The 27,510-nt window shown below is 40.0% G+C and overlaps 1 protein-coding gene across 1 annotated transcript in view; it reads right to left on the reverse strand.

The window, feature by feature from the left end:
* Positions 1-27,510, reverse strand: part of LOC123316550 — a 152,686-nt gene that overhangs the window by 102,808 nt on the left and 22,368 nt on the right. Inside the window, exon 2 of the mRNA XM_044902678.1 lies at positions 25,263-25,308. Within this exon, the coding sequence (XP_044758613.1) occupies positions 25,263-25,308 (46 nt within the window). The remainder of the gene's footprint in view (positions 1-25,262; positions 25,309-27,510) is intronic.

Below are 27,510 nucleotides of genomic sequence, written 5' to 3' on the forward strand. Positions count from 1 at the left end.
AGATTTACGCTAACCAGCCTGAGTCACTGGATGATTTGCGAACACGGATCATTAACGAATACCGTCAAATTACACCAGAAATCTTGAGTGATGTCCGTGAAAGTTTTCAGCAAAACGTATATTACAGTATAGTGGTGAATGGTGCCCATTTTCACCATTTAATAAACTTATAAACAAAAGTAAGTACTCTTCCACTATTTTACCTGTCATTTCGTTATCGATGGTAATTTTGAAGCGAAATTTCAGGATCAGATAGTACTCGATAAGATCCTCAACATGAGGTATCGCAACACCCCTCATCCCTATTCAAATTTAAGGGGTTGTGCTCACCCCCGTTAGGGGGTTGCAGTTGCGGGGATGCAAAGGACGGAAAATTTGTTCCCCCTCAAATCAGAAATCGACGGGTCCGAGGGATTTTCCAGATTTTCATTTTAAAGCTGGAAAATCGAGGTGAAAAGTTTTCGTTGGACCACACTGTATCCATATTCTTCATTAGCTGTAAGCCAGCAAGTTTTCCTATAGCTAAAGAGAGAGAGAGTGTTCCTTCCATGACCAAGTCATAATTCTGATATGGCATGGTTAAAAATAGAATATATCGACAACTTATTAGGTACTTAAATAAGCACTTACACTTTATCAAGCGCACGATACCATACCGATAAAGCAGGTTCAGTTGGAGTTCAAAAAACGCGCAATAACCCCAAAAATTTACGGGACTTTTTCAATTGACGCGCTCCCGGATATTCGGCCAATTAAATAGCGAGCCCGGATTTTTCCGGAAAACCTCGACTACGTCCCCATCCAGCCCCTAATGAGCTAATCCTCAAAATGGGCCGATCGTTCCGAGAATATTAATATAACCAGTCCAACGGGCGACGGAGATGGGGTGGGGTAGCATTTCGGTTTCCCGTACGAATTTCCATAAATTATTAAATCCCGTCGGCTTCAAAACAGCAGCGCCGTTCCAGGATAGAAAGATGGGCTGGTTTATTCAGCCAATTAGGCTAATCACGGCGACAAAGTGGCGCTGAGTGTCAGTCACAGACGGCCGACCGCGTCATGGCGAATTGCCGAAGAGATTTTGCATCCAATGACGACAGTACAACTTTAGTAGGGAGGTTAAATTCCACTGCAACCTTCAGGGAGTGCTGTTCTCACAACTGCGCTCACCACAGCTCTTCCTCCAGCTCCAGAGTTTCAATGAACTCCAGCATCTGAGAGGGCTTCAAGAAGGCTACGTCTGAGACACTTCTTGCGCAAGCTTTCAATGGTGGGGCATTCGTTAACCACGTAAACAGGAGTTTCCTCCTCTTCCTATCCTTTCTGATAAGCCCATTTTCATCATATGCTTCCTAAGGCTACAATGTCCTGTGAAGAGGTCACTGAAGAGCCAAAACTTATTATTATTCAGATCTTAATACTTCTTGGACCTTGCAGTTTCAAAATTCCAAAGGAACTTTTTGGACTGATCCATTCCTGGAAGATTATTCCTCCAGAGTGTTTCCCTTTTGGTTACTTCCTTCTCCACAAACTCTTTCTTATAGGTGCATTTTCAGATACCACAGAAAAGCTCTGGGCCAGTAAGTGACGTTTGTACCATCTTTCTGGCGAGTATGCTGGCCTCCTCGTTTATTTTAATTCCAGAGTGACCAAGAACCAAGGCTAATGATACCTTGTTGTTCTTGCCTATTTCATTGAGTTTCCTTCGGCGATCCCATATTAGCTCTGAGTCATAGGAGTTCAGTGCTCTTATGGCACATTGACATCAGAATGGATCACGATCCTTTCGATTACAAGTATTTCTGCCTGAAAAACACTCGAGCAGAAGCCTAACAATAGTGCTCACTTGTATATTCCAGCCTCTATCGTGGTTTTTGAACCATCTGTGTACCTTTTAATGGTATTAACTTTGGTCCCCATTCTTCTCTTTACAAAGCAACTTGTTAAAGTTCTTCTCAATGCTCCCTTTTCAATCGCTGCTGAGTTGTACTTTCATAGAGAGGACCAGGCTCTCTGACTCTTAATTCTCTCATTACCTTTAACTCTTGCTCGTGGGCTACCCTGCACATCAATAGATGTAGAGGAGTGAGATCTGTGATGATCTCAAGTGCTCTAGTTGGGCACGTGCCATAGCTCCAGTGATGCACGCGCAGGCAAGCCTTTGTACCTTGTCGAGTATTTTTCTGGTAGTCGTCTGCTCTTCAGCCAATGAGCCTACTGCCCTATAGGTCTCACAATCATGTCTTACATCTATCGCAGTATTTCTTTTCTACTTCAACCTGAACAGAGAAATTTCCGGAGACATGTCACCTTTGTACATCATTTTCAGCTAAACCCATTAGATACTCATTAAATCGAACTTGAATTTAATTAATCCATCCTTGAGGTATTCGGAGAACGTATGAAGAGCATCGATATTCATTTCTTATTATTTCCCCTTCGTGATTTGAACCGAACGTTCTGCAGTATCCTTGAAACTTCTCCAGATCCATTCCATCCAAAACATCTCATCGAATATTCTAACTCGACTCATAAATTCCTACGATGAAATTATGCGACTCTTAACTTCATCTGGGAAATTTGCAAATCGATATCGGAATTCTTTGTGTAATTTAACTTCTTGCGGAGATCGTTGGTTTTTGAAATGAGAAACGATATCCAGATATGAGAATGTTTCAAATTGAATCTTGAAGACAATGTTCGGTCCCGCCTACTCTAGAACTTTTTCAATTTCGCGAACTGTTTTATGATTTGAGTGTATTCACTGTCAGACCTATAGAAGAAGCAGAGCCATCATAGACAGGGTAGAACATCTCACTATGTCTGCAACGAATGATAAATTCCTGCGTGAAGTTGGTGCATCCGAATTGTCAAAATTCTTATTTTCCGAATCTGATTGCAAGTACTCATGGACGAACACAAGAATGTACAGAAGGCTCTCCCAATTTCCGTCATTTATGATGCCAATTGAGATGTAAAAGATCGTTACATACCCTGATAATATCGAATAAAAGTAACCCCATTCTATTCCGAACCAATCAGATTAAGAAATAACATATCCGATAATCTAAAATGAGAAACGATCGTTATCACATCAATTTTATACACCCACTCTCAAGAAAATCGCCCAGGATGCTGCCATTTCGTTCAGTGGTTATTCATTGGAGATCTTCCAAGATGATAAGCCTGTTCCAGGATCAACAAAACAACTACTTAAGTCAATAAATAGAATCCCCTTCGTTGATATTGGTATAATGCTGCGAAAGTAACGGATTTTCAATATTGGACGTCGAGATAGAAGATCTCATGATTAATGAACAGCAAACCGAATGAAGAAGTGCCACGAGATAGGGATTCTCGAGCACAACGAAGAGGTAGAGGACCACCACCAACGTCTATTTATACCGAACTCTAAGATGGCTTAAATAGATCCTATTCACTTCGAAAATGAACAGTTTCTTCTCGTGGAGATTTCTTCAGATTACTGTGGTTTTTCCGACGAATAAGGTCGTGTCGATCATTGTTTGTTATTGTGCAGTCGTAGAAGGATTTAACAGGGAATTTAGGCGGATATCATCACTTCCTTATTTGCCCTGGCGAACAGTACCATTGTCTCTATTCCACAGTTGGTTTGTTTGTAGATTGAGTGTCTCTGTTTGATTTATGTGATTTGAATGACTCACATCTGGGACTCTGTCTCAATCCGGATCAATGAATGAGTGGACCACTTATTTGACAACGATTAAGATGTTTTTTTATTAGTATTGTGTGAATGGGGAATGTTATTCGATTACAGCATGTGGGATTGACGATCTATGAACGTACCGGAACTGGCACATGATGTATATTGCAAGATCCACCCTCCAAAGATTTCTACAGGAAAAAAGTGCAAGAATCAGAGAATAAAACAATGGCTTGAAGCTGACAAACTTTGATTTCGTAAAAGTATGAGTTAAAGAAGGGCTTTCAAGACTTTTCCTGACAAATATCATTTAGATTCTCACCTAGGTATGCTGAATGCTAACACATAAAGATTTTCCAAACACCTATGCTGGTGAATTTATGAAAACTGGGCCATAAATGGCCGCTTGTATGCTGAATAGGCTAGTGAAGAGTTCAAAACTCACGAAAACTTGTATTTGAATTTCTTGCAAATGGTAGAAGGGTTAGACAGTCCATTCAATTGAAAACATACCTTGACTCTAGCAAGCCAAGTTTCTTGAGATACATCTATAAATGTTATCGGAATTTTTTTTTTAAAGAACACAAACCTACAATATATCAGTCAGAATTCACGCCAACGCTTCTTCCAATCAATCTTCTTCAAGTGTCCAAGCGCCACGAGATGAGATACCAGAAACTCATCAAACCCAATTCTGACATTCACCTTACACCTCGAAAACCCATCGAGGAAGACGCTAACGTAGAAATGATTGATTTAGGTGCCTGCACCTTTAGGCGAGCCGTATACATTCCCAAAAATGAGAATCCACTAGTAGACCACCTGTAAGTATCGGAAGACCCACATGTGAAGAGTGCATCGAAGATGTTTTCGATGAGGATGGCAATTTCATGAATAACAATGGATTTTAAGTCACATACTTCGAGACTACGTGGACACGCTGGTGGAAACTGAATAAATTACATGTACCTTTGAAAAAACCCTATTCTCGAGCTTGTATCTTGAGGGAAAAACACAACACATTTCATCTGAACATAAACTAGGAGAAATGATAGTTTGGTTCAGTTCAAGCTGAGGATTTGAGTTAGTTTTTTCAAGGTGAAGGCTCGCTTTTTTCCACGAATGATTGGATTGTTAGTTTGATCCGCGCAGGTTTCTGTGAGAACCCCCTGGAACTAATTCGATATAGCGGTTTGTAACGAACGGTAAGACAACCCCAATTCAATCCGAATCAGCTTGTGCTCGATCAGATTGTGCTAATTTTCAATTAATTTGTATGTGCTGCGATTCATTCCCTGTTCTACAGCTGTGTTTGTTCCCACCGGATTTTGATTGAATGCCTGCGAACCCAGAGCAGATCGATTTAAAGGATCTCAAGCCATTCTAGGCATGGCTGTGTTCATCGACAAATATGAGAGTTGTTCATTTCATTTTCATATAAAGGTAGAAGATATCGGACATACTGTACTTCATTCAAATTTATTTTAGCAGTCGGTTGGCCATGAAATAATTTTCCCAAGTTTTTGTAACTAGAACGGAGTAAGGTTGGCACTCATGGAATGTCGTTAATGTCATAACGCCGTTGCCACAACTAATATCAATTTTTATTACGAAAATGCCGAAAGTGATTGAAAAAAGAGACAGGATTTCAGGAAGTGCTATTTAGAATTCAGGTCCGCTCATTCAAATAGTTATACCCTGATATTCTAAAATCCACAATACGTCAGACGGTAGCGAACATATTCAATGTGAGAGAATTTATATTTCAGCTGGATATTTCCACAATCAGAAAGATTGTGAATGAAGAGGATGACAAAGAATTTCCTTCTATTGGGAGACCCAAAAAAGTAGTGGCATTTGAGAATTTTATGTTAGGGTGAAATAATGCGAAAAGTTTACTACAGGATTTTCGATAAATGTCATCGGAGAATAAGTTCCCTATCATGGATTTTTCTATTTTTCATTTGACTTGTCCTATACAATGTGAATGTCTTAAGGTACTAATTAATACCTAATTATTATTATTACATCAACGTATTAAGATGAATAGCCACAAATACGCGCAAGTTGACCTGTTACTTGTTTATTCATGTGAAATTTTTGTTCAAAGGTGAAGTTCATCTTAACTTGAAACTTTCTTCAATTACTTTTACTTATATTGATGCAAGATGATTTTTGTTGAAGAATTTAACATTCTTGTAATTATCTGTTAATTCCTTCGGGAGTTACCCATTCCCAACCACTGCATCATATGTATTTCATCTTCGGGTTAATATTTTTGAAATCTACAAATGATGTAAGCCAAAGAAGATAACGAACATTAACTCTCCTCAAGCTAGTGCATATTATGATATTATACTGATCTCTTATATTTTCCATGCAAATTACTGGATTTTGGTATGCCTTCAATCAGTTTGTATAAACTTCAATTATGTTCGTCACATATTTTCCGAAGAGATTCGACATTGTGATAAAATACGTAGTAACAGAAACTTTTACGTAGAACGGGCAACATAGCGTTGATTTAAAACAAAAAATGTTTTGACAAGCTTCATAACCCCACATTTTCGTACTATACAGAGTGAAATGTGTCAAATTTCCATGGCCAACCGACTGCTAAAATAAAAGTGAATGAAGTATAGATAGATCGAACTTTATCACTCCAGTCATAGTTTTAAAAAAGTAAAGTACACTTTGGCCGGTATAATGACATCATTCAGAAAATTCGTTTAATTGCAGAGCAATCTAATACGAAAGTCATGTCACCTACACCGAACGTAAAACTGATAAATGGGCAATTTAATTAATCGCTTTCGCCGTCACGTTGAACACATAAAGCATTTTAATGCTTGTTTTAACGATGAGAATTAAAAATCGGGACGTTTGTTGCTCGCTCTACCGATTCACCTGAAAAAAGGTTAAAGCGTTCGTGCTCATGGTGACAGTTAAATGGCATCTATACCAGTGTTTGTTCCCAAACAAGGATCGGTTTGGAGAGGAAACTGTATGAAGGAAAGCGAGCTTCAAAAAGTTCTCGTGAGAAAAAATTTATTGGACAATCATGGTGAAAATAATATAGCGGAGATAATGGTTTCTCCAGGGACGGGTCGGTTTTTTGACTAAGATAGACGGTGAAGCTTTCATCCCCCAGACTCTAGTGCAATTGTTGATTTCTCCCACCTCATTTTCAATTTTTTCTTACTGTTTCATTTCCAGTAAGAGTAGAACCTATCGAAATGAAGAATTTCAAGAAAAACCGCCTAAGTTTCAAGACAATGGTGAGAACATCCTCTACGATGAGCAATTTGCTGTAACCTTTTCCTATTCTTCATCAGTGTAATGTTCCTATAAACAAAGTCTAACCCCTTGCTCATTTTTGACCCAAAAACTCGTGATTTTCGAAATAGAGTTTTAATGCTAGGGAGGAAGCCTAGGCAACTCTGATTACGAAACCGAAAATCCTAATAGGATCAGACGAATATATCAGGAGATATCGCAGATTGAATTTTGCGATTTTTGAAAAATTGCCATTTCTAGGATGAAAATCTGAACGAAGGGAGATAGGCTTTCGAAATTGCTCGCAATAGATCCAGCGTTTTCGAAAACCTATATTTCCATACCAAAATTTCAAATATCTGGCCCTGTTTAGGAGAAAATATATTTTTTTGTTTTTTCACTTTTCATTTTCGAGTTGACTTCGAAGAGCTCTCTGGGGTGCAATTCTCTATTGAATCATCAACTGTTTGGTTTTCTAGAATCTTCAAAACAAATACTATGCACTCCATATCCTAAGACAGTGAAAGAACATCCTGATTTTCAGACAGAGTAGCAAATATGTCATTTTAGGGGGGTCTAACCCCTTGCTCATTTTTGACCCAAAAAATCAAAATTTTCGAAATCGAGTTTTTATGCTAGGGTGGAAGCCTAGGCAACGCTGATTATATAACCGGAAATCCTAATTGGATCAGACGAATATATCAGGAGATATCGCAGATTGAATTTTGCGATTTTTGAAAAATTGCCATTTCTAGGATGAAAATCTGAACGAAGGGAGATAGGCTTTCGAAATTACTCGCAATAGATCCAGCGTTTTCGAAAACCTATATTTCCATACCAAAATTTCAAATTTCTGGCCCTGTTTAGGAGAAAATATATTTTTTTGTTTTTTCACTTTTCATTTTCGAGTTGACTTCGAAGAGCTCTCTGGGGTGCAATTCTCTATTGAATCACCAACTGTTTGGTTTTCTAGAATCTTCAAAACAAATACTATGCACTCCATATCCTAAGACAGTGATAGAACATCCTGATTTTCAGACAGAGTAGCAAATATATCATTTTAGGGGGGTCTAACCCCTTGCTCATTTTTGACCCAAAAAATCAAAATTTTCGAAATCGAGTTTTTATGCTAGGGAGGAAGCCTAGGCAACGCTGATTATATAACCGGAAATCCTAATTGGATCAGACGAATATATCAGGAGATATCGCAGATTGAATTTTGCGATTTTTGAAAAATTGCCATTTCTAGGATGAAAATCTGAACGAAGGGAGATAGGCTTTCGAAATTGCTCGCAATAGATCCAGCGTTTTCGAAAACCTATATTTCCATACCAAAATTTCAAATATCTGGCCCTGTTTAGGAGAAGATATATTTTTTTGTTTTTTCACTTTTCATTTTCGAGTTGACTTCGAAGAGCTCTCTGGGGTGCAATTCTCTATTGAATCATCAACTGTTTGGTTTTCTAGAATCTTCAAAACAAATACTATGCACTCCATATCCTAAGACAGTGATAGAACATCCTGATTGTCAGACAGAGTAGCAAATAGGTCATTTTAGGGGGGTCTAACCCCTTACTCATTTTTGACCTGAAAAATCGAAATTTTCGAAATCGAGTTTTTGTGCTAGGGTGGAAGCCTTGGCAATGCTGATTATAAAAGAGGAAATCCCAATTCGTTCAGACGAATATCACAGATATATCGTAGATTGAAATTTGCAAATTTAGAAAAATGGCATTTCGAGGATGAAAATCTAAACGAGGAGAGATAGGCGTTCGGGATTGTCCTCGATAGGTTCAGCGTGCTCGAAAACCTATTTTTCCATACCAAACTTTCAAATATCTGACGCTGTTTTCGAGAAAACTCTGTGGAGTGCAATTCTTTATTGAATCATCAACTGTGTGGTTTTCTGGGATCTACAAAACAACTCCTGCTAACTCCATATTTTAGAAGAATAATAGAACACCCTGATTTTTAGACTGAGGTGCAAATGGGTCATTTTAGGGGGAATCTAGCTAGTTTTTTGGAAAGGCTGTACACTTTCATTATTCTTCACAGCGTAATGTTCGTAAATGTTGTAGTTCACCTACATACAAGGTTCAAATTGATCATTTCCCCGAACTCATCACGAGCGAACAAAGAAACAACAACACAGAGTTCTCAGAAAACACCTGCTATGTGACAAACGACGAGACGCCCCTATGGCGTCGGATAGCGAAGGCGTCTATTCCTGCGCGTTTATTTGTAATGATTTAATTTGGAGTAGCTTCAGTTTTCAATTTGTTCCGCAAACTTGGCACCCTTTGATCATGGATGCGTACGTGTGTATGTATCTCTATGTGTGTGTGTGTGTGGGAGGGTGCGTCGGCACGCTGCGGAGGGTGGAGGGTGGTATAGGATGGACCTTTCAATGACAGCAACGAACGGGTGCGCTGCAACAGTTGACCGAAAATCATTCAGTTGAACTTTTCCAATTACAGTTTATCGGCATTTTCGGGCCGGGGCAATCGATGGCGTTTTGTCGGGTGTTTTTGCGGGCTTTTTGTCGTTTTGTTTTTTCGTCCAATACGCCCCGTATCGAGGGTCGTGACCCCAAGGGACTGGTGGTATTTTGATTAACAATTTTCCGCGAATTCCGGTCCAGTCGGAATTGATTCATGAACGAAATGTAAACTGAAAGTTATTTTTGAGATTCACTCAACGAAGTCAGTTAGTACCCTGAAGAAAATTCCTATAGTTTTTTTTATAAAAACAGGAGTTGAGATCAAGTTACCGCCTAACACGCTCAGCAATTTCCCTCATTACCTACCATGAGTCCACAAAACCAACAGAAAATTTGTTTTATTTTCATTCTTTACCTCTTTTTATTATGTTTTCATCGTTGCTCTTTTTCTTATAATCTTTTGTCTGGTGAATTTTGTTGTAAATATTCATACTGTTTTTGTCCGTCGAGTGATGTCTTCTGCCTTTGTTCAATCTTTTCGCAGTTAAAGATCCATAAATTTCCAGTCCTCTATTTGACTTTTTTTTCTGTTATTTCATTTGAATACTTTCAGCATCTACAATGGTAGTGGTCAAGCACTGATAACCTAATATTCCTTAGCAGATTGGGTGCTCCACTGTCCTGGTTGATACAGCGAGTATTTCAATTAAGTATAAGTAGGTTGAAACTTGTTGGTACCTTAATTGCCCCACTAGGAGCACTTTATTTGTCCTGGGTATCTCTTAAGTGAGTATAGAAGCAAGGAACTATGTCAGCGGTCTCAGGATATTTACCTTCAAAGATACTCACGTGGAATCTGTGAGTCCGATAAAAGAACTAACTGCTATTATTTTTTCTGTTCCAGTCAGGCACAAAGCTTTGACTGGCAGAAGCTTTGTTGAGCCCAAACATAGGTTGTGAAGTAATAAAGGAAGTGTGAGAACTATACGCTCATCAAGACGTAAGAAATACATGCATATGGGGCTATCAAAACCAGTTGGCGTTTCAAAGCTCTTCTCGATGTTCATGATTTTTTCCCGAACAAAATTAAGTAGATAACTTTAGTGCTCCACTGTTATCCGCTCCCATGTTTCCACTAAAAAATGTTCATTCTACTCCCAAACTCAGGAAATCAGAAAATGCACCCCATACTTCTGTGACTCATGTCTGCGCCATATAAATTTCCACAATTCGTTATTTTCCGTTGCAGATATTTCAAAACGGAACGATCCATGGAACATTAGCGACATCTCATTGTGAAATAACAATAACGCTCTCGGTACAAGTCATCCTTCACCTTTTTTCGCTGGATTTGTCGTCCGGATGAATTATACATTGGAAGTCCTTATTTTTAGCTATGAATTGCATCGCGGACCATTCCGAGATCTGTGCGGATTGTAAATTCATGCGGGAGACTGGAGGAACAATGTAAATGACGTTTTTTGGTAGTGGTGATTTAACTTTGAACTGGTAAAATTCGGTTTGCAAGTAAATATCCTGAAAACGTAACCGTAGATGCGAATGTGATACATATTCTGAGAGAGCAACTCTTCTACTAATAAATCTGAGAATTTCATTCATTTCGGCACAACCGTTCGGTCTTGGGGAAGTTTCAATTGAGCCCATCTTTTTGGGAATTTTTCGATGGTCAAATTTCGAGTCGTATATTCCAGAAAAATCATCGTAAATGATATATTCTGAAAGAACAACTGTTCTAGTATCTCGAAATTTCATAGTCATAGTTACAAAAAGTAATTATGATTCTTGAAAGTGATTAAGGTAGTAGAAGAGTCATAGTTACCTACCTTTAAGAGACATAGTTACTTTTTGTAACTATGACAATTCTCTATTGAATCATCAACCGTTTGGTTTTCTAGAATCTTCAAAACAAATTCTATGCACTGCATATCCTAGGATAGTAATGGAAAGTCCTGATTTTCAGACAGAGTAGCAAATAGGTCATTTTAGGGGGTCTAACCCCTTGCTCATTTTCAACCCAAAAATCGAGTACTCAATTGGATCAAAGGAATATAAGAGGAGATACTCAACTTTCAGGAGAGACTAACGATAGTAGAGTGCAAAACCGTTAAACTCGAAAACGCGAAATTTAGAACTTATCTGTACAAATAGTCAATTGTATTTCTATTATCGAAACATCATAGAGACACTGAAAGTGGGAAACAAGTCTACGGCGTCAAGGCATCGTGGTAGTACTCCGTTAAAGCAGAACGACGCACTAACTTACGATCTATCGATTTTAATATACATACATAATTTAACGGTTATTGTTTTCACATCCACAACCGCACTACGAATCTGCCATAAATCAAAAGTCGCAATACCAAGTGGTGCCCTCTATCGCGCAGTTATAAACTTTTTTATGTCTGCCGGAAAACAAAAGAATAGTGCCTGCTGGCGAAGCAGGGCGAACGTTGAGGCCATCGCCTGTAAATCAAATGAATGTAATAACTTTTCTGTGCGCGACGTAAACTTTGGATATGGCTCTATGTAAATGGACGCCGGGATCGGCGTTAAAGTTACGGCATAAAAAATACACACGTACCTGAAAAATAGCCACTTCGGAATATTAGATTAGTCCACTATTGGATTTGCTCTGTGGAAATCCAAATATGGCCCAAAAGGGCAATATATTGCGTTCATCGAAGAAATTTATAGAAAATGTTCTTGGTGCGAGAAGAAAAGTGTTTTATTTGCATTGTCAGTTGGTTATTTGGAGTTTTTTACGAAAAAAATGGAGAACTCACCACGATAAATGAAAAACGCCATGCAGAATTGCTCAAAGATGAGTATAATTACCTGAAACAAAAACAAGAATCATTGTCAAAGGATATAGACAAACGTTGATGCAAAATATGATTTTTTCCCACAAATCTTCGATCAATTTCTCGAATCTACAAGGGGCATCATCCGATAGAACTCACAGCGTAATTAATCCATTAATGAATCGAGTTTGCAAAACGTTATTCCGCCTGTTTCCCCACAAATATGTTGGTTGGCCCTAATTGAATAACGTAAGAGGAGAATGGCTAACTGTTTGGCCAAACTAGGCAGTAAACAAGGCTAGTTACTGGACTCTAAAGTTCCAATCCACAAAGGGTCATAAGCCTCAAGATGCTGGCTGCAGGGTAAACAAGTTTCAGCGAATTAGAGGAATCCAGAGCGAGTTTTTGTGGACCCACGGCGAAACTTGCAAAGTGCAACAAGAAACTATTAGACTTGAACGAAAAACTGCAGCTATACAGGGCGAATTTTTGCCTCGTACAACTTGAGGTCGAATGACACACTTTTTTCCTTTACCATTTTTACCGTATCGGCTCGGTTTAAAAGATGCAGGCTGGTATGGTATGGAAAAGAAGTGTTTCTTTTGACCTCAAGAATCTACTGTTAAAATATTTGTACCAATCACCCAGTATATTCGAAAACAGTTATTCAAGTCAAGGTTCAAAATATAAACCCTATTGGGAAACAACGAAGGCTTCCTACGAAGCTCTGGAAAATCGACAAACAACATCTAAATGAACATTACCTCGGCTACTGTAACATAATACAAGAAAAGTATGGCAGCTTGAAACTAACACTGTTCCCAGCTCAAAAGACCAAATTACCTTCCGTATTATGACATGCAAACAACTATCAATCCCCGGACAAACTGATAACTCCCGAACGGGGTCGTAATTATACAATCGTTCAACCCTTATACGACCAAAATAAGCAACGTCACGCAGCGTGACGTGCGTATCCATACGATGTGACGTCACCTTGGGGAAGAACAGTGTAACCCCCAAAGCAAACTCGGCTCTCACTTCTCCTCCTTCTATAACCTCCGGCTAATTTGTAACAACCTGCAGATAATGAGTGTATGCACAAAACGGGGGTGATTCTGCGTTTTCACCCCTCGCATCTCGCCGGGGGTGGTTTCGTGTCACTCGATTAGGAGAGGGGTAAAAATATAAAGGAGCCGGAGTTTCTGAAGATGTTTGTCTATTTTCTGGGTTTTGTTTGATTTATTGAACGTCGTCGACGAAATTTCGTATGAGGAAAGGCTATGTGGAGATCCGAGTTTTTGTCGCATATGGCGTCTCATCTTTCTTGTCTGTCTTGACAAGATTTATACGAATACGGGCTTGTAGTTTTTTATTGGGGCCTACTTGGGAAACTTGTGGAAACTGCATTAGTAATAGGCTTGACAGTTTCCGTGAAAATGACACTGAAGGATTGTAAATCGTAACAGTTATTACTCGCAGATCATTCCAAAAAATACCCACCAAAAAATGAACATGGTCACTGTAATGTGGTTGTATGAAATTCTCTCCACCCATTTTGGCACAAACTCAAGTTGAGTACACTTCAAATTATTGACCAAAGTCGTGAAAAGTACTGGAGATTTCATGGAATCACATAACACTTGAAGGAATGTCAGCTCAGCCACCTTTAGGCAACTTTTCGTTGGGTACACTTCAAATTATTGACCAAAAACGTGAAAAGTACTGGAGATTTCATGGAATCACATAACACTTGAAGGAATGTCAGCTCAGCCACCTTTAGGCAACTTTTCGTTGGGTACACTTCAAATTATTGACCAAAAACGTGAAAAGTACTGGAGATTTCATGGAATCACATAACACTTGAAGGAATGTCAGCTCAGCCACCTTTAGGCAACTTTTCGTTGGGTACACTTCAAATTATTGACCAAAAACGTGAAAAGTACTGGAGATTTCATGGAATCACATAACACTTGAAGGAATGTCAGCTCAGCCACCTTTAGGCAACTTTTCGTTGGGTACACTTCAAATTATTGACCAAAAACGTGAAAAGTACTGCAGATTTCATGGAATCACATAACACTTGAAGGAATGTCAGCTCAGCCACCTTTAGGCAACTTTTCGTTGGGTACACTTCAAATTATTGACCAAAAACGTGAAAAGTACTGGAGATTTCATGGAATCACATAACACTTGAAGGGATGTCAGCTCAGCCACCTTTAGGCAACTTTTCGTTGGGTACACTTCAAATTATTGACCAAAGTCGTGAAAAGTACTGGAGATTTCATGGAATCACATAACACTTGAAGGGATGTCAGCTCAGCCACCTTTAGGCAACTTTTCGTTGGGTACACTTCAAATTATTGACCAAAAACGTGAAAAGTACTGGAGATTTCATGGAATCACATAACACTTGAAGGGATGTCAGCTCAGCCACCTTTAGGCAACTTTTCGTTGGGGACACTTCAAATTATTGACCAAAGTCGTGAAAAGTACTGGAGATTTCATGGAATCACATAACACTTGAAGGGATGTCAGCTCAGCCACCTTTAGGCAACTTTTCGTTGGGTACACTTCAAATTATTGACCAAAAACGTGAAAAGTACTGGAGATTTCATGGAATCACATAACACTTGAAGGAATGTCAGCTCAGCCACCTTTAGGCAACTTTTCGTTGGGTACACTTCAAATTATTGACCAAAAACGTGAAAAGTACTGGAGATTTCATGGAATCACATAACACTTGAAGGGATGTCAGCTCAGCCACCTTTAGGCAACTTTTCGTTGGGGACACTTCAAATTATTGACCAAAGTCGTGAAAAGTACTGGAGATTTCATGGAATCACATAACACTTGAAGGGATGTCAGCTCAGCCACCTTTAGGCAACTTTTCGTTGGGTACACTTCAAATTATTGACCAAAAACGTGAAAAGTACTGGAGATTTCATGGAATCACATAACACTTGAAGGAATGTCAGCTCAGCCACCTTTAGGCAACTTTTCGTTGGGTACACTTCAAATTATTGACCAAAAACGTGAAAAGTACTGGAGATTTCATGGAATCACATAACACTTGAAGGAATGTCAGCTCAGCCACCTTTAGGCAACTTTTCGTTGGGTACACTTCAAATTATTGACCAAAAACGTGAAAAGTACTGGAGATTTCATGGAATCACATAACACTTGAAGGGATGTCAGCTCAGCCACCTTTAGGCAACTTTTCGTTGGGGACACTTCAAATTATTGACCAAAGTCGTGAAAAGTACTGGAGATTTCATGGAATCACATAACACTTGAAGGGATGTCAGCTCAGCCACCTTTAGGCAACTTTTCGTTGGGTACACTTCAAATTATTGACCAAAAACGTGAAAAGTACTGGAGATTTCATGGAATCACATAACACTTGAAGGGATGTCAGCTCAGCCACCTTTAGGCAACTTTTCGTTGGGTACACTTCAAATTATTGACCAAAAACGTGAAAAGTACTGGAGATTTCATGGAATCACATAACACTTGAAGGAATGTCAGCTCAGCCACCTTTAGGCAACTTTTCGTTGGGTACACTTCAAATTATTGACCAAAAACGTGAAAAGTACTGGAGATTTCATGGAATCACATAACACTTGAAGGAATGTCAGCTCAGCCACCTTTAGGCAACTTTTCGTGAAATGTTTCATTTGGATGAAGACTACCTTGTGTCCAACGAAAGAATCACCATCGAAAACACCCTGTATCGAGCGACATCGCAGTTCAGAGAATTCGCAATCGTATAATATCGAAATGAAATTAAAAACGTTCCCTATTCATTGGTTTTTCCAACGATCCAGCGGAGCCTCGCCGTTTTTTCAATTTTTTGGACCGCAATGCATATTACACAATACCACCCTTTGAACCGAAACGTCGATGCGTTTCCAAATCGAATGTTATGGCGTGTCCGCATAAATTGAAAACGGCCACGACCGCGTCCGTTCAACCGTGGAGGTATATACGCTAAAATTATGGTCCCGAAACGACAATGAAAATTCGAAACGTTGGGATATTTCCCATGATATTGTCCGGATATGACTGGTGCTGCCCTAGGGGTAGCGACGATAGGTTTTATCGATGCAGGATCGAAAACGGGAATATTTCAGTAGTTTACGTTCAGAAAAAAACATGAAAATTCGATACCTACTTCCATTCGAAATCTTCGAACTATGTCGTAAAATTTTTTGACATGGAAGTACCATTAACAAGATTAAAAATAGATATAACATCGATGTAAGTAGATCGGTAGTTTCAATACACTGGCATGGAAACTCTAATACCCAAAAACACCAAAAATTTCTCGATGTAGATACACAACCAAGTACTCACTCTATAGTTACAAAAACTGACACCATCTGGCACCCCTGTAGGAGGAAAATCTACAACTGGTTCAGTCGGAAAGAAAAAGAGGGTTCATAAAAGAGACGAATCGAGGGACGTGGCTGTCTTAGGTCATGTAGCAATGGATTCGACCTTTAGTACTAGGAAATTGTCCGATTTATCTGGTGCTTCTCGCAAAACAATCATGAGAATCCTTAAACAACACATAATTCATCCTTATAACATACAATTAACTCAGGAACTGAATGAAAATGATACCGATCACCGACTCCAGTTCTGTGATGCGATCAAATTTATAATTTCCTGGGTCAACTTGCGACTGTATGCCCTCCTGTGACTGAAGAGACCCAACCGTGACCTACAGATCCTTCCACACTCCAGGCATGAAAAGTCTCCAACCAGATCTGGCCACCGCTGTATTCTTCTCGAGTCTCTATTGTAACTGTGGACCAAAGACCTCTACTGTGATCTGTCTAACGCTACTTGTTCCCAGTTAAGAGTGACGTTAATTGATTTTCGAGATTGATGGAGTATATCTTTAAACTGCTTATACTGGCCTCCTGGTTTCCGAGCTTCCTCTGTGAATTCGCCATACAGAGCTATTTTGGGGAGTCTCAATTGTTATACAACTCTCATGCTGCAAGACTTGGATTTGAAACTTTGTATTTATGGAAATCACATAGTCTACCCTTTGTTATACCCAGTAATCCCACTAGCCAACTTCATTCAGATCTATTGAAGAACGCTACTCATTCAGCCTTGGTTCAATCACTGAAGAATGCAGAAAACCACCAAATGAAGGGGACATATTGAATGGCCACCCAGATCACCTGAGTCGGCTCCACTGGACTTTTTTCTTTGGGAGTTACCTGAAATCCAAGATTTACTCTACCCAGCCTCAGTTTCTGGATGATCTGTCATCACGTTATCGATGGAAATTCAACTCTTCCCTATCCCCAGAAAGAAATAACGGTGGCATGTATTATCCACGTGCTTCAAACTTATAATTTTTGAGGTTATCACCACATGCTCGCAATGCACGCTCATCCATCGCTGCATCGGTTTCGCTCGAAGGAAACCATCATCCAATACTCTGAAGAGATGGTACAGTCGAGTTTGCTAGTTAGATAATTAGGCATATACCAAGAGTCCTCCAGCTCTGACAAAGGCCCGCAGATACGCCCTCATTCCGGCACTGAATAATTCAATCTCCCATCCCCTGTTTGTATGTGGTCGTAGTACAGACCTAATTATGAAATCGGCAATTCTCTGTGACGAAGTTGAATTATGATTATAACGTTCTGCTATATTGTTTGTTATGTCAATATCCACAGCCGGCCTTTCGTTATTGTCATCTGATTGTACAATTAGAGCTGGTAGGATCGCCGTTGAAATTGAAATTGACGGTTCGATCGATTGGGTTTTCTTCATTTTCTATGATTGGGTTTTGAGTACCCTGACATAGACAGAGTTGGCACTGGTTCTGGAGGACAGTTTCCTTCAGTTCAGTACGTCTTGAGACGTAGAGCTGTTTTTTATGAATTCTTGGAATGAATTCCACTCCTAGTCATTTCCAATTCTGTCCTATATTCCACAAGAGAAGGTTTTTTACTCGGATTTTTCCATAAGCACTTGTATCCTGCGAAAAATTCTATGGTACCTTGTTACGCTAACCTCTGCTAAAACTGTATTTTATACACTTGCTTTAAAATTATTGTTTGATCCCAATCTTCAATTGTCCAAATGCGGTGATCCTCGACCTGTACTCAAAATTTGATGGAATCCCATAAGACTTGGTGGAATGTCGACTCCGCCATCTTGTACCCAAACGATGGAGTGATTTGGATCGTTATATTTGTTGATATTTATATCAATGGGTGTTGAGCATTTCAAGCAAAGATATAAATCCACCTCGTAAAACCCTAGAAATAAAACGACGTAATGAAAAACGAAACCAAACTCGGCGATCCCGAAGTGGATGCCGTCCATAAAAACGCAGTTAAAGCAGCGTCTCACGATGATTTTTCCTCTTTGCTCTCAGAATTGACGAAAGTAATTCATCGACCGTTCATACGGCGCGTCTATAAAATTACATATCTCATCCCGAGCCATTTTCTGCAATCCCGAAACGTATGAATCTCACATCGCCCGTCTAATAAGTCGAATCTTCAGCTGCAATTTTCATGTTGATTAATGTAAAACACGTAGCCATAAAACCTCAAGTGCGCGTCGCATACGAGCCGTAAAAGAAATTAAAACATGGCAACCTAGAACGACGGGTTTGATGAGATGGCTTGGGCGTTTTTATGGTCCTCAATACGTCGAACGAAGCTTTACAGCTCGTATTTGTCTGTTTCAGCTTGAAGCTCGAATTCAGTTATGCAGGTACCAGCTTTATTCACCGAAGAAGAGGTCTAACTATAACGGTTTGGTAAAAACACCTTGGGGACCAACCAGAGACATCAAATTTGTCCAATCTATTTGATTCTGTGAGAACGGTTGATCTATTCTAAATATTAATGCCACATTCACGACAATAATTGATAGTAGGGTCCGAACAATCTCAATTGTATCATATCTAGAAGGTTCTCCTGGATTCAAATTAGCAGGAAGAGTTCTGGACATTTGGCAAAACATCCCTCAAACATTCATTGATTTTGTCGAACCTCTAAGGGTTGTAGCTCAGCCATCTGTTTATATTTTAAATATATCTATCATCTGTCGATGAAAGCCTCACCTTTGAAACACTCTGTATGTACCCTGTGTTAGCGCCTTTACTGTTCAATATTTTCGCAATAGCTGTCTCGACAATTGCTGACATGAGTATGCCTGTAAGAGGTGTTGGAATAAGATTCAGATTTGATGGAGGCCTATTTGACCTGAAGCGCCTCAGAGCAAAAACCCGTTCAAAGTTTATCACGGAACTTCAATATGCAGACGACTGGCACTTATCGCTAGCAGCCCAGAGGATCTACAGATAATGCTGGACACCTTTAAACATATATACGAACCTGGAGAATGAAACTCTAGAACAGGTCGAGCAGTTCAAATACTTGGGAAGCTCCATAAATACTAGGGCTAACCTGGACACGGAAATACACAACCGTATCTATTCAGCATCACAGGCATTCTGGACGCTAAAGGACAGAGTGTTTCAAAATCACGACCTCAATCTGAAGACCAAGACAGCTGTTCAGAAAGCAGTCGTCCTCCCAACGCTACTTTACCGAAGCAAAAGCTGTACAGGCGACACATTAAACAGCTTGAACAAACGCAACAACGTCATCTAAGACAGATAATGCACATCAGATGGTTCCATAAAGTTTCGAATGCAGAAGTCTTGCAACGCGCGAGTTGTACAACAATTGAGACTCAAGTAACGAGGGCGCGACTCAGATGGAGCGGCCACATTCTGAAGATGCAAGACACAAGACTCCCCAAAACAGCTTCCAGCGATAAGCCCTATAATAATCTCGCAGTTAAAAGCGAGTTTGTCGATTAAATCTGGAGGAAAAGCATACTCTGCAGGAAGAACGCGGTTTATTTTTTTTGAACCGCGTTTCAGCCTTATACAGTTCCAATTTGCCCGATTTAATTACGAGTTAGTCGATAATTAATATGGGACGAGCAGACCGAACCCAATTAATATGCTGGTTCATGACAAACATAAGTCACTCTAATTGGTTTTTGGCGGAAAGCGAGAGTTCGGATAGAGACGCGAAGGATCGTAATCGATAGAGCGAAATATGGAAAGGGTGGTTAGGTTGCGAACCTGGAAGGACAAATAACGATATCCCGGACGGGATTTGGCGTCGGTTCTTGTCCCGGATCAGGATGTGTTTCAGCGGGACAGTTTCCAGCGAGAAGTTTGCCCCGAGGGCCCTTTACAATGATAAAAACTGACGGATGTGGTACTGGATTACTATGTTGGCATAGGTGGGATATGGATGTCAATGAAATTATATAGGTATAGAATATATGCACTACTCCATCCAGGTGGATGGAGTAGTGTCTCATCAGTGTTCCTCAGGTCACAGGAATTGTTACTTAAGCGCTTTCTGATCCTCATCCATGTATCCCTTGGTTTATTTGATCAACACCATATGGTGAAAGCTTGGAATGATGATTTCCAGAGTATGCCCCTTTGCTGCTTTCTGGTGTTTCGTTCCAATTCAACAGAAGGTTCAATAGATGTCATCTGTGTTGCCAAATTGGGAAGTTTATCAGTTTTCTCATTTGCCTAAATAGCGGAATGTCTCAGCTTCTATGGGAAAGTAAAGATGTTTCTTCTGGCCAGTGTCTTTATGGTAAGCAGAGCTCTCAGCCTTGCTGTCCATCGTTATTTGTACAGCCACCCCTTTGAGGTTTGGTTTTGAGACACAGTAGAGCAAGCTAGGGTTTTTTTTGAGAGAGAACAAAGTGTCCCTAACGTAGTCTTCCTTCCCACACCACATTCCGATGATACTTGAGGATTATTCGAATTTGGCAACAAGGTATCTTCATACTTGCCTCTTAGGGTTACCACTAGTTCACTACATCATCGCCATATTGAAATCGTATGCCTTGAGCCTTTCCAGGAGACCATCCATGACGCAGAAATGTCAGGAAGAAACAGGGTGAGTCGTTCAGAGAGTTCTGGGATGAAACATTCGCTTTATTTCCAAAATTTGTCGAACTCAACTAGAGCCAATGTATATTCCAAACAAAAGTACCCTTTGAGTCATTCGTTTATGTTTTTCCGCCATTTTAAGCCGTGAACATTTAGTTCTTATAGTGAATTGTTGGATATCCTACTACTGAAATTCTGCCACAGTGCTGTGTGTGAGTTTGGCAGCAACTGGCATCATTTCAAGTACAACCTCGAAAATATCTATAGAACAGCGACAACTCTGAGACTTTCTTCCTATGTGCCCACTGCCGAAGACTAGCTCTTCAAACTGGACAACCAATCGGTCGTCCTGGTGTTTCCTAGACGAAATTTGATGAATTGTGGTGATGAGCTTCAAATATGGGAGTATTATTCAAGTCCTAGTTCGTTCTAGGTCTAGTGAAATAGGAGAATCTGATCTTGTTTTGAGCAGATATACCAGTTTATTCGCAGAGGACTTCGCACTGTTGACTAGATGTTTACCCCAACAGAATCAACGGTCCTGCCAAAGAAATGCCTGGACTTTACAGCAGAAAGACTCCACCAGAGTTTAGTTCCAGCAGGAGTAAAACTTGGATGAGACGAGAAAAGGCACAGCGGTTCACGACTCTCTTTTCTGCTCCCAGAGGGTTTGCACACTAGCCAAGAATAGGTAGGTACAACAGAATTAAAAGTCTTGCCAACTGAATGTATGAACTTTTCGGCTGAACCTCCATCACCAAGTCAGAAATCAATATTAGATTAGATATAGATAGAGATAGAGATATTCTGTTGATCTTTGAATTTCACCTTTTTGAGATCTCCGCACATGGCCAATAACAAATTACATCAGCCACGAAACGATCTTGTCTGGAATCAACCCTGGAAAAAAAATCTCGCAATGACGAATTAACATTATGCCGACGTAGATTATCCTCGGCATCGCGGTCCGCCCACGCTCCAAGCTAATGACTTTTTCCTCCTGCGCCGATATTTCTCGCCGTCACGACGGCGGTCGACGCTGTCGGAGACGCCCGTTTTAAATTACCGAAAGATTTACTGGACTAGTTCCACGGTCTGGACCGACGTCCTGCCCATTCATCCGGTGTCGGCAAAAAGCCCGGGCGGTTCGACGACGCCGACTCTAGGTAGGGAAGGACGCGCTCGAAATTAAGCCCTCGCAGCCACCGTCTGGGTCCATTGTTTTCAAGGGTAGTTCGGAGGATCGGAGGCGAAGGGTTTGAATATTGGGCAATGGGTCAGGACCGACTTCTCTCGCCATGAAATGTCTGACTATAGGTTTCGAAGGCATTGGGTTTGATAGCTGCTAGCTGATTTGATAGATTCTGCACAAGTAATCTGTGTTAACTTCAAGACAATAGATGTTTGTCTCCAACGAGCCTTACTGGATGTCGACGTTTCGATATTTTAGCTCGAATATCTTGCCAGGGTCACGACAGGGTTTTTAGGAGGCTCACGAAGGCTCTGAAGATGATGGAGGATGCTAAAGTAACCCTTCTCAGTAGAATAGATAACCAGCTTCTGATTCGACGAAACCTTCAAGATTATTATCCCTGATAGAGGTCACTGGTCTATACTACAGTCTTCACCATTGCTTTTTAAGTTCCTAACTGGTTTACCAGACGCTCTGTGACCATGTACTGCTTGGATTTCGCTCTAATATGTGCCTCTTTCTACGAGGTAGAAGGTAGATTATGGATTTCTTCTAATACGAGTGTCATTGCACTACCATCTTGAGATCTCTCATTATACTCCTACTTCCGCAAACCGCGAAAGTAGGAGGGCCTTCCCGCGTCTGGATCCATTGTTTTCAAGGGTATTTCGGAGGATCGGAGGCGAAGGGTTTGAATATTGGGCAATGGGTCAGGACCGACTTCTCTCGCCATGAAATTTCTGACTATAGGTTTCGAAGGCATTGCGTTCGATAGCTGCAAGCTTATTTGATAGATTTTGCACAAGTAATCTGTAATAACTTCTAGAAAATAGATGTTTGTCTCCAACGAGCCTTACTGGATGTCGACGTTTCGATATTTTAGCTCGAATATCTTGCCAGGGTCACGACAGGGTTTTTAGGAGGCTCACGAAGGCTCTGAAGATGGTGGAGTATGCTCAAGTATCCCTTCTCAGTAGAACAGACAACCAGCTTCTGCTTCGAAGAAACCTTCAAGGCAATTATCCCTGATAGAGTCACTAGTCTATACTACAGTCTTCACCATTGCTTTTTAAGTTCCTAACTGGTTTACCAGACGCTCTGTGACCATGTACTGCTTGGATTTCGCTCTAATATGTGCCTCTTTCTACGAGATAGAAGGTAGATTATGGATTTCTTCTAATACGAGTGTCATTGCACTACCATCTTGAGATCTCTCATTGTACTCCTATCAGAGGTTCTCACCATTAGGTCATCTGCAATTCTCCCTTCAGTTCTTATGAACTCCAGTATCAGGAGGTTACTTCCTTACTCCAGCAAGTTTCTCTATCAAAGCGCGTTTTGCGTTGGCTTACAATAGCGAGGCATTCCGTCAACAGGGGATGTGGAGTTTCATCTTCCCTCCACAGAATCTGCACTCGTCATTTGAGCTCATAGGATACTTCCTGAGAGAGGAATGCCCTGCAAGGAATCTCGTAGGAATCCTTGAATCTTGCAGTTCTAAAGTAGCAAAAGAACCTTTTGGATCGATCCAGCTTCAAAACGATTCCGCCATAGTGTACTCCTCCAGTTGTACAACTCGAATGTGACGAAAAAAGGCACCACTCTGTTTTCTGCTCCCAGCGTGTTTGCACACCAGCCAATAATCTTTTTTCAAGCAGGGATAGAACCCAGAAGAATGTCACTTTCTTTCTAGGTTTATTTGTATCCCCACTAAAAGGACTGATCCACAGTGAATACAGAGCTGGATCTCTCCGAAAGTGCGAAATAAGAAGTAATTTCATATTTCGACGACGACGATTTCAACGGTCAACCAAAACTCCAAGTCTGATCTATAATATGATCCGCAAATCCCGAAAACCAGCCATGTATCAACACATTTCGTAGCCACCGTTACAACCGAAGAATTCTTTTTGTTTCGACCAACAGATAAACCTAATTTCTTTTTTATGGTAATGCCGCGATATTCGGAAACGCCGCGGGGAGAATATATGAATTTCCAACGGTGCTCTCTAGCGGAAAAACGTCGGTGTCGGCCAATCAGAGGCGAGACGTACCGCGAACAGTAGAATTGGCGTCCGCGACACGTAATGATCGCTCCTCATCAGGGTCAACGTAACGTCTGCCGTATAATGGGGTAATTTATTCGAATTTCGAGCGAGTTTCGAGATATTGAATGCTAATCCGGTTCCGCTATAATTCGCTGAATATGAAACATCGTTATTATCTGCTCTTTATTTGCATTGTCGATTAGGGAATAGCTAGTGTTGCGGAGTGCGAAAACGAAAAAAGAAGGTAATGACCTATTGAAGGTTAAATTAGAGGAAATTTGGTTGTTTGCTGAGTCCAAGTGGCGATGCTTATCGGCTGGTAGTGTGGAAGCATTAGTTATTATAAATAATGCCAGGGATGACGGCTTTGTTCCTCAGCATTTGAGTGTAGACTTTTTTCGAATTAAAAGAGGAGTCTACACGGTTTTATTGGTCAGTTCAAAAAGAGAAAATGAATATCTTACGTCAGAAACCACTAATTTATATGGGGTTTTCATTATAATTCAATTCAATCAGTTCGTCATCGCGGAAAGTCAGAAATTTCCATATTCGTCTAACGAAAAAAAATTTTTCTTCATTGAAGAACAAATATTCATTCATGTTATTGACTTTCCGAGGTTAAATTAACTCTTCTATGAATTTCCACAGGAAAAAATTTCTCGAAAAGTCTCTCCATTGGCTACAATTCGTATCCTGGTACAATTGAACATTCTGGTAATCTTTCCCCCTTTAAGCCTTATACGGATGGCGAGAAAGTCCCGTGGTATAAACTCCTCTTAAGTTAAAAAGAAGAAAAGTGGAATAAAAAAATATAGATTGCCTTACCTGCTACTGGTGATAGTTTTCGCATAACACACCATCTTGATTTCCACTAAAAAAAAATAAATTTGAGAATAATCGATCAACTTCATTTCGACCAAACACTGCTGATATGAGGTGTGAAAAAATATGCCACTGAAAATGTCACTACTGCATCCATTGAGAAATGGCTCATTAATAATATGATCAATGAATCATGGGAAAAATTCACCCTTTATTCGATGAATGAAATATATGACGATTCATGAATTCTCACGGGATAATGTACGATAAAAATCCCTGTATTTCATTAGTTCCTTCCTCCCACAATTTCACGATAAAAATTTAAATGCATAAACGTTCACGCCGACAAGGGAAACCTCAAGAAGAAACTAAGGAATTACTTGAACCCTGTCGGAGCCTTTATATAAATTTTACGATTCATTAACGTCCTTTCTCACTCTACGTGATTCGAAATAAGGAAACACCTGTATAGTTCAGAGGAGAATATTTGTTCTGGTATTCCTCTCGAGAATACTCATCGTGAATATTTAATGATTGTGTTTCTTTATACAGGGTGTTCTCTAAGGTGAGGCATTTATTCGATCTGACTGAAGATTATGGTTAGTGCGAGCAAAATGGGATTTTGACTTACAGTCGATATTCTAGATAGATCACATCTTGAAAACCATGGATTACCAACCTCACGGAATTAGGTTAGGTTAGATTAGGTTAGGTTAGTTTGGGTTAGGTTAGATTAGGTTAGGTTAGATTAGGTTAGGTTAGTTTGGGTTAGGTTAGGTCCTTTCTGGCGGAAACACTGCACAAGGTGGGCAAATTTCGTAGTCCACTGAGGGGAGAACTATAAGAGCTAGAAGAAAACGGATGACCCATGACACATTTCCTAGCTCTTTTTCAGAGATACAAAGAATGGTGAAAACCGTAGCCTCCTACGATCCTTCATTTTTGAGTTATTAGAAAAAAATGAGATATTGACGATTTCGAGAAGTTCACATAACTTTTTTGTCTTCGAAGTTACAGACCTGAAACTTGAACCTTCTTAGGCACTTTTATACGTATAATCTACTGACAAAGTTTTTTCCAATTCAAAAATAACGAATTCAATAAGAGTTCGCGTTTGAAATAACGAACATTCGCCTAAAGATCCGAAACGAAAAAATATCTTGAGTTCGTCTGTTGATTCTACGTGAAAAAGTGCCTGTAGAACGTTCAAGTTTCAAATCTGTAACTTTAAAGACAAAAAAGTTATCAGAACTTTTCGAAATCGTCAAAACCTCATTTTTTGCTTAGCTCAAAAACGAACAATCATAGGAGGCTACGGTTTTCACCATCTTTGTTTCTCTGAAACAGAGCTCGGAAATGTGTCATTCTTTTTCTTTTAGCTCTTATAGTTCTCGAGGCCCTCTCAGTAGACAACGAATTTTGCCCACTCTGTACCTTAGATAATGACACAGGAAAGAATATTGGGAAAGCCAATGCAGTGAAAACTTCTTCTACTGGTTGAGTGAACAAAAAAAATTTCATGGATCAAACTTAGTTTGTTATGGAAAAAAAGTTTCGTTAACAGGATTCTTATGGAGTGATCCATTTCACCCTGAACAACGAACGCTAAGCTTATAGTCTTCTACGATAGCAACATATTCTACCAATATTTTTACTCAAAGAAGAATAATAACCCCCATACAAAGGAACTAATGAAAAACTCTCCCCCTCTCAGGAAAAACCCCCAACAAAGATTAAATTCGAATCAATTTCCACCATCATCTCATCGCGTATTTCATTCATCACCTGCTCCAATATGAACGTCTCTGTTTCCCCAGAAAAAAACCCAACAAATTCCTATATAGCGATGGCCGTCTCTAGGATATTACAACCATTACATCTTTCAACATCGTCTTTATCATTATCCCTTGACTAATAGCTCCACTGATAACCGAGACGTCTCTTTATTGCTTTTCACTAGTCGGGGGAGGCATTAATATCGAAGTTCTACCGGGAACAATCTTCGTAACATCGACTGGTACGAGAGAAAAAAAAAATTCGGATCGGATCGTCCGTTAACGGTTCCATTTTGTCCAATTATTCGAATGGGGGTATCAGTTCCACGTTTCGCGTAACGACCGGCGGCGGCAGGGTCGCTGCCTATTTTTATGGAAATTGAAACTGCATCGAGATCGGCCGCTACTCCATTGTCGGACTGTTATAATCGATATTCGTTCGATAACGAGAAATTCGTTCGGAGGGAAATGACATT

The sequence above is a fragment of the Coccinella septempunctata genome, chromosome 7 (genome assembly GCF_907165205.1).
Source record: "Coccinella septempunctata chromosome 7, icCocSept1.1, whole genome shotgun sequence".
Lineage (NCBI taxonomy): Eukaryota > Metazoa > Arthropoda > Insecta > Coleoptera > Coccinellidae > Coccinella > Coccinella septempunctata.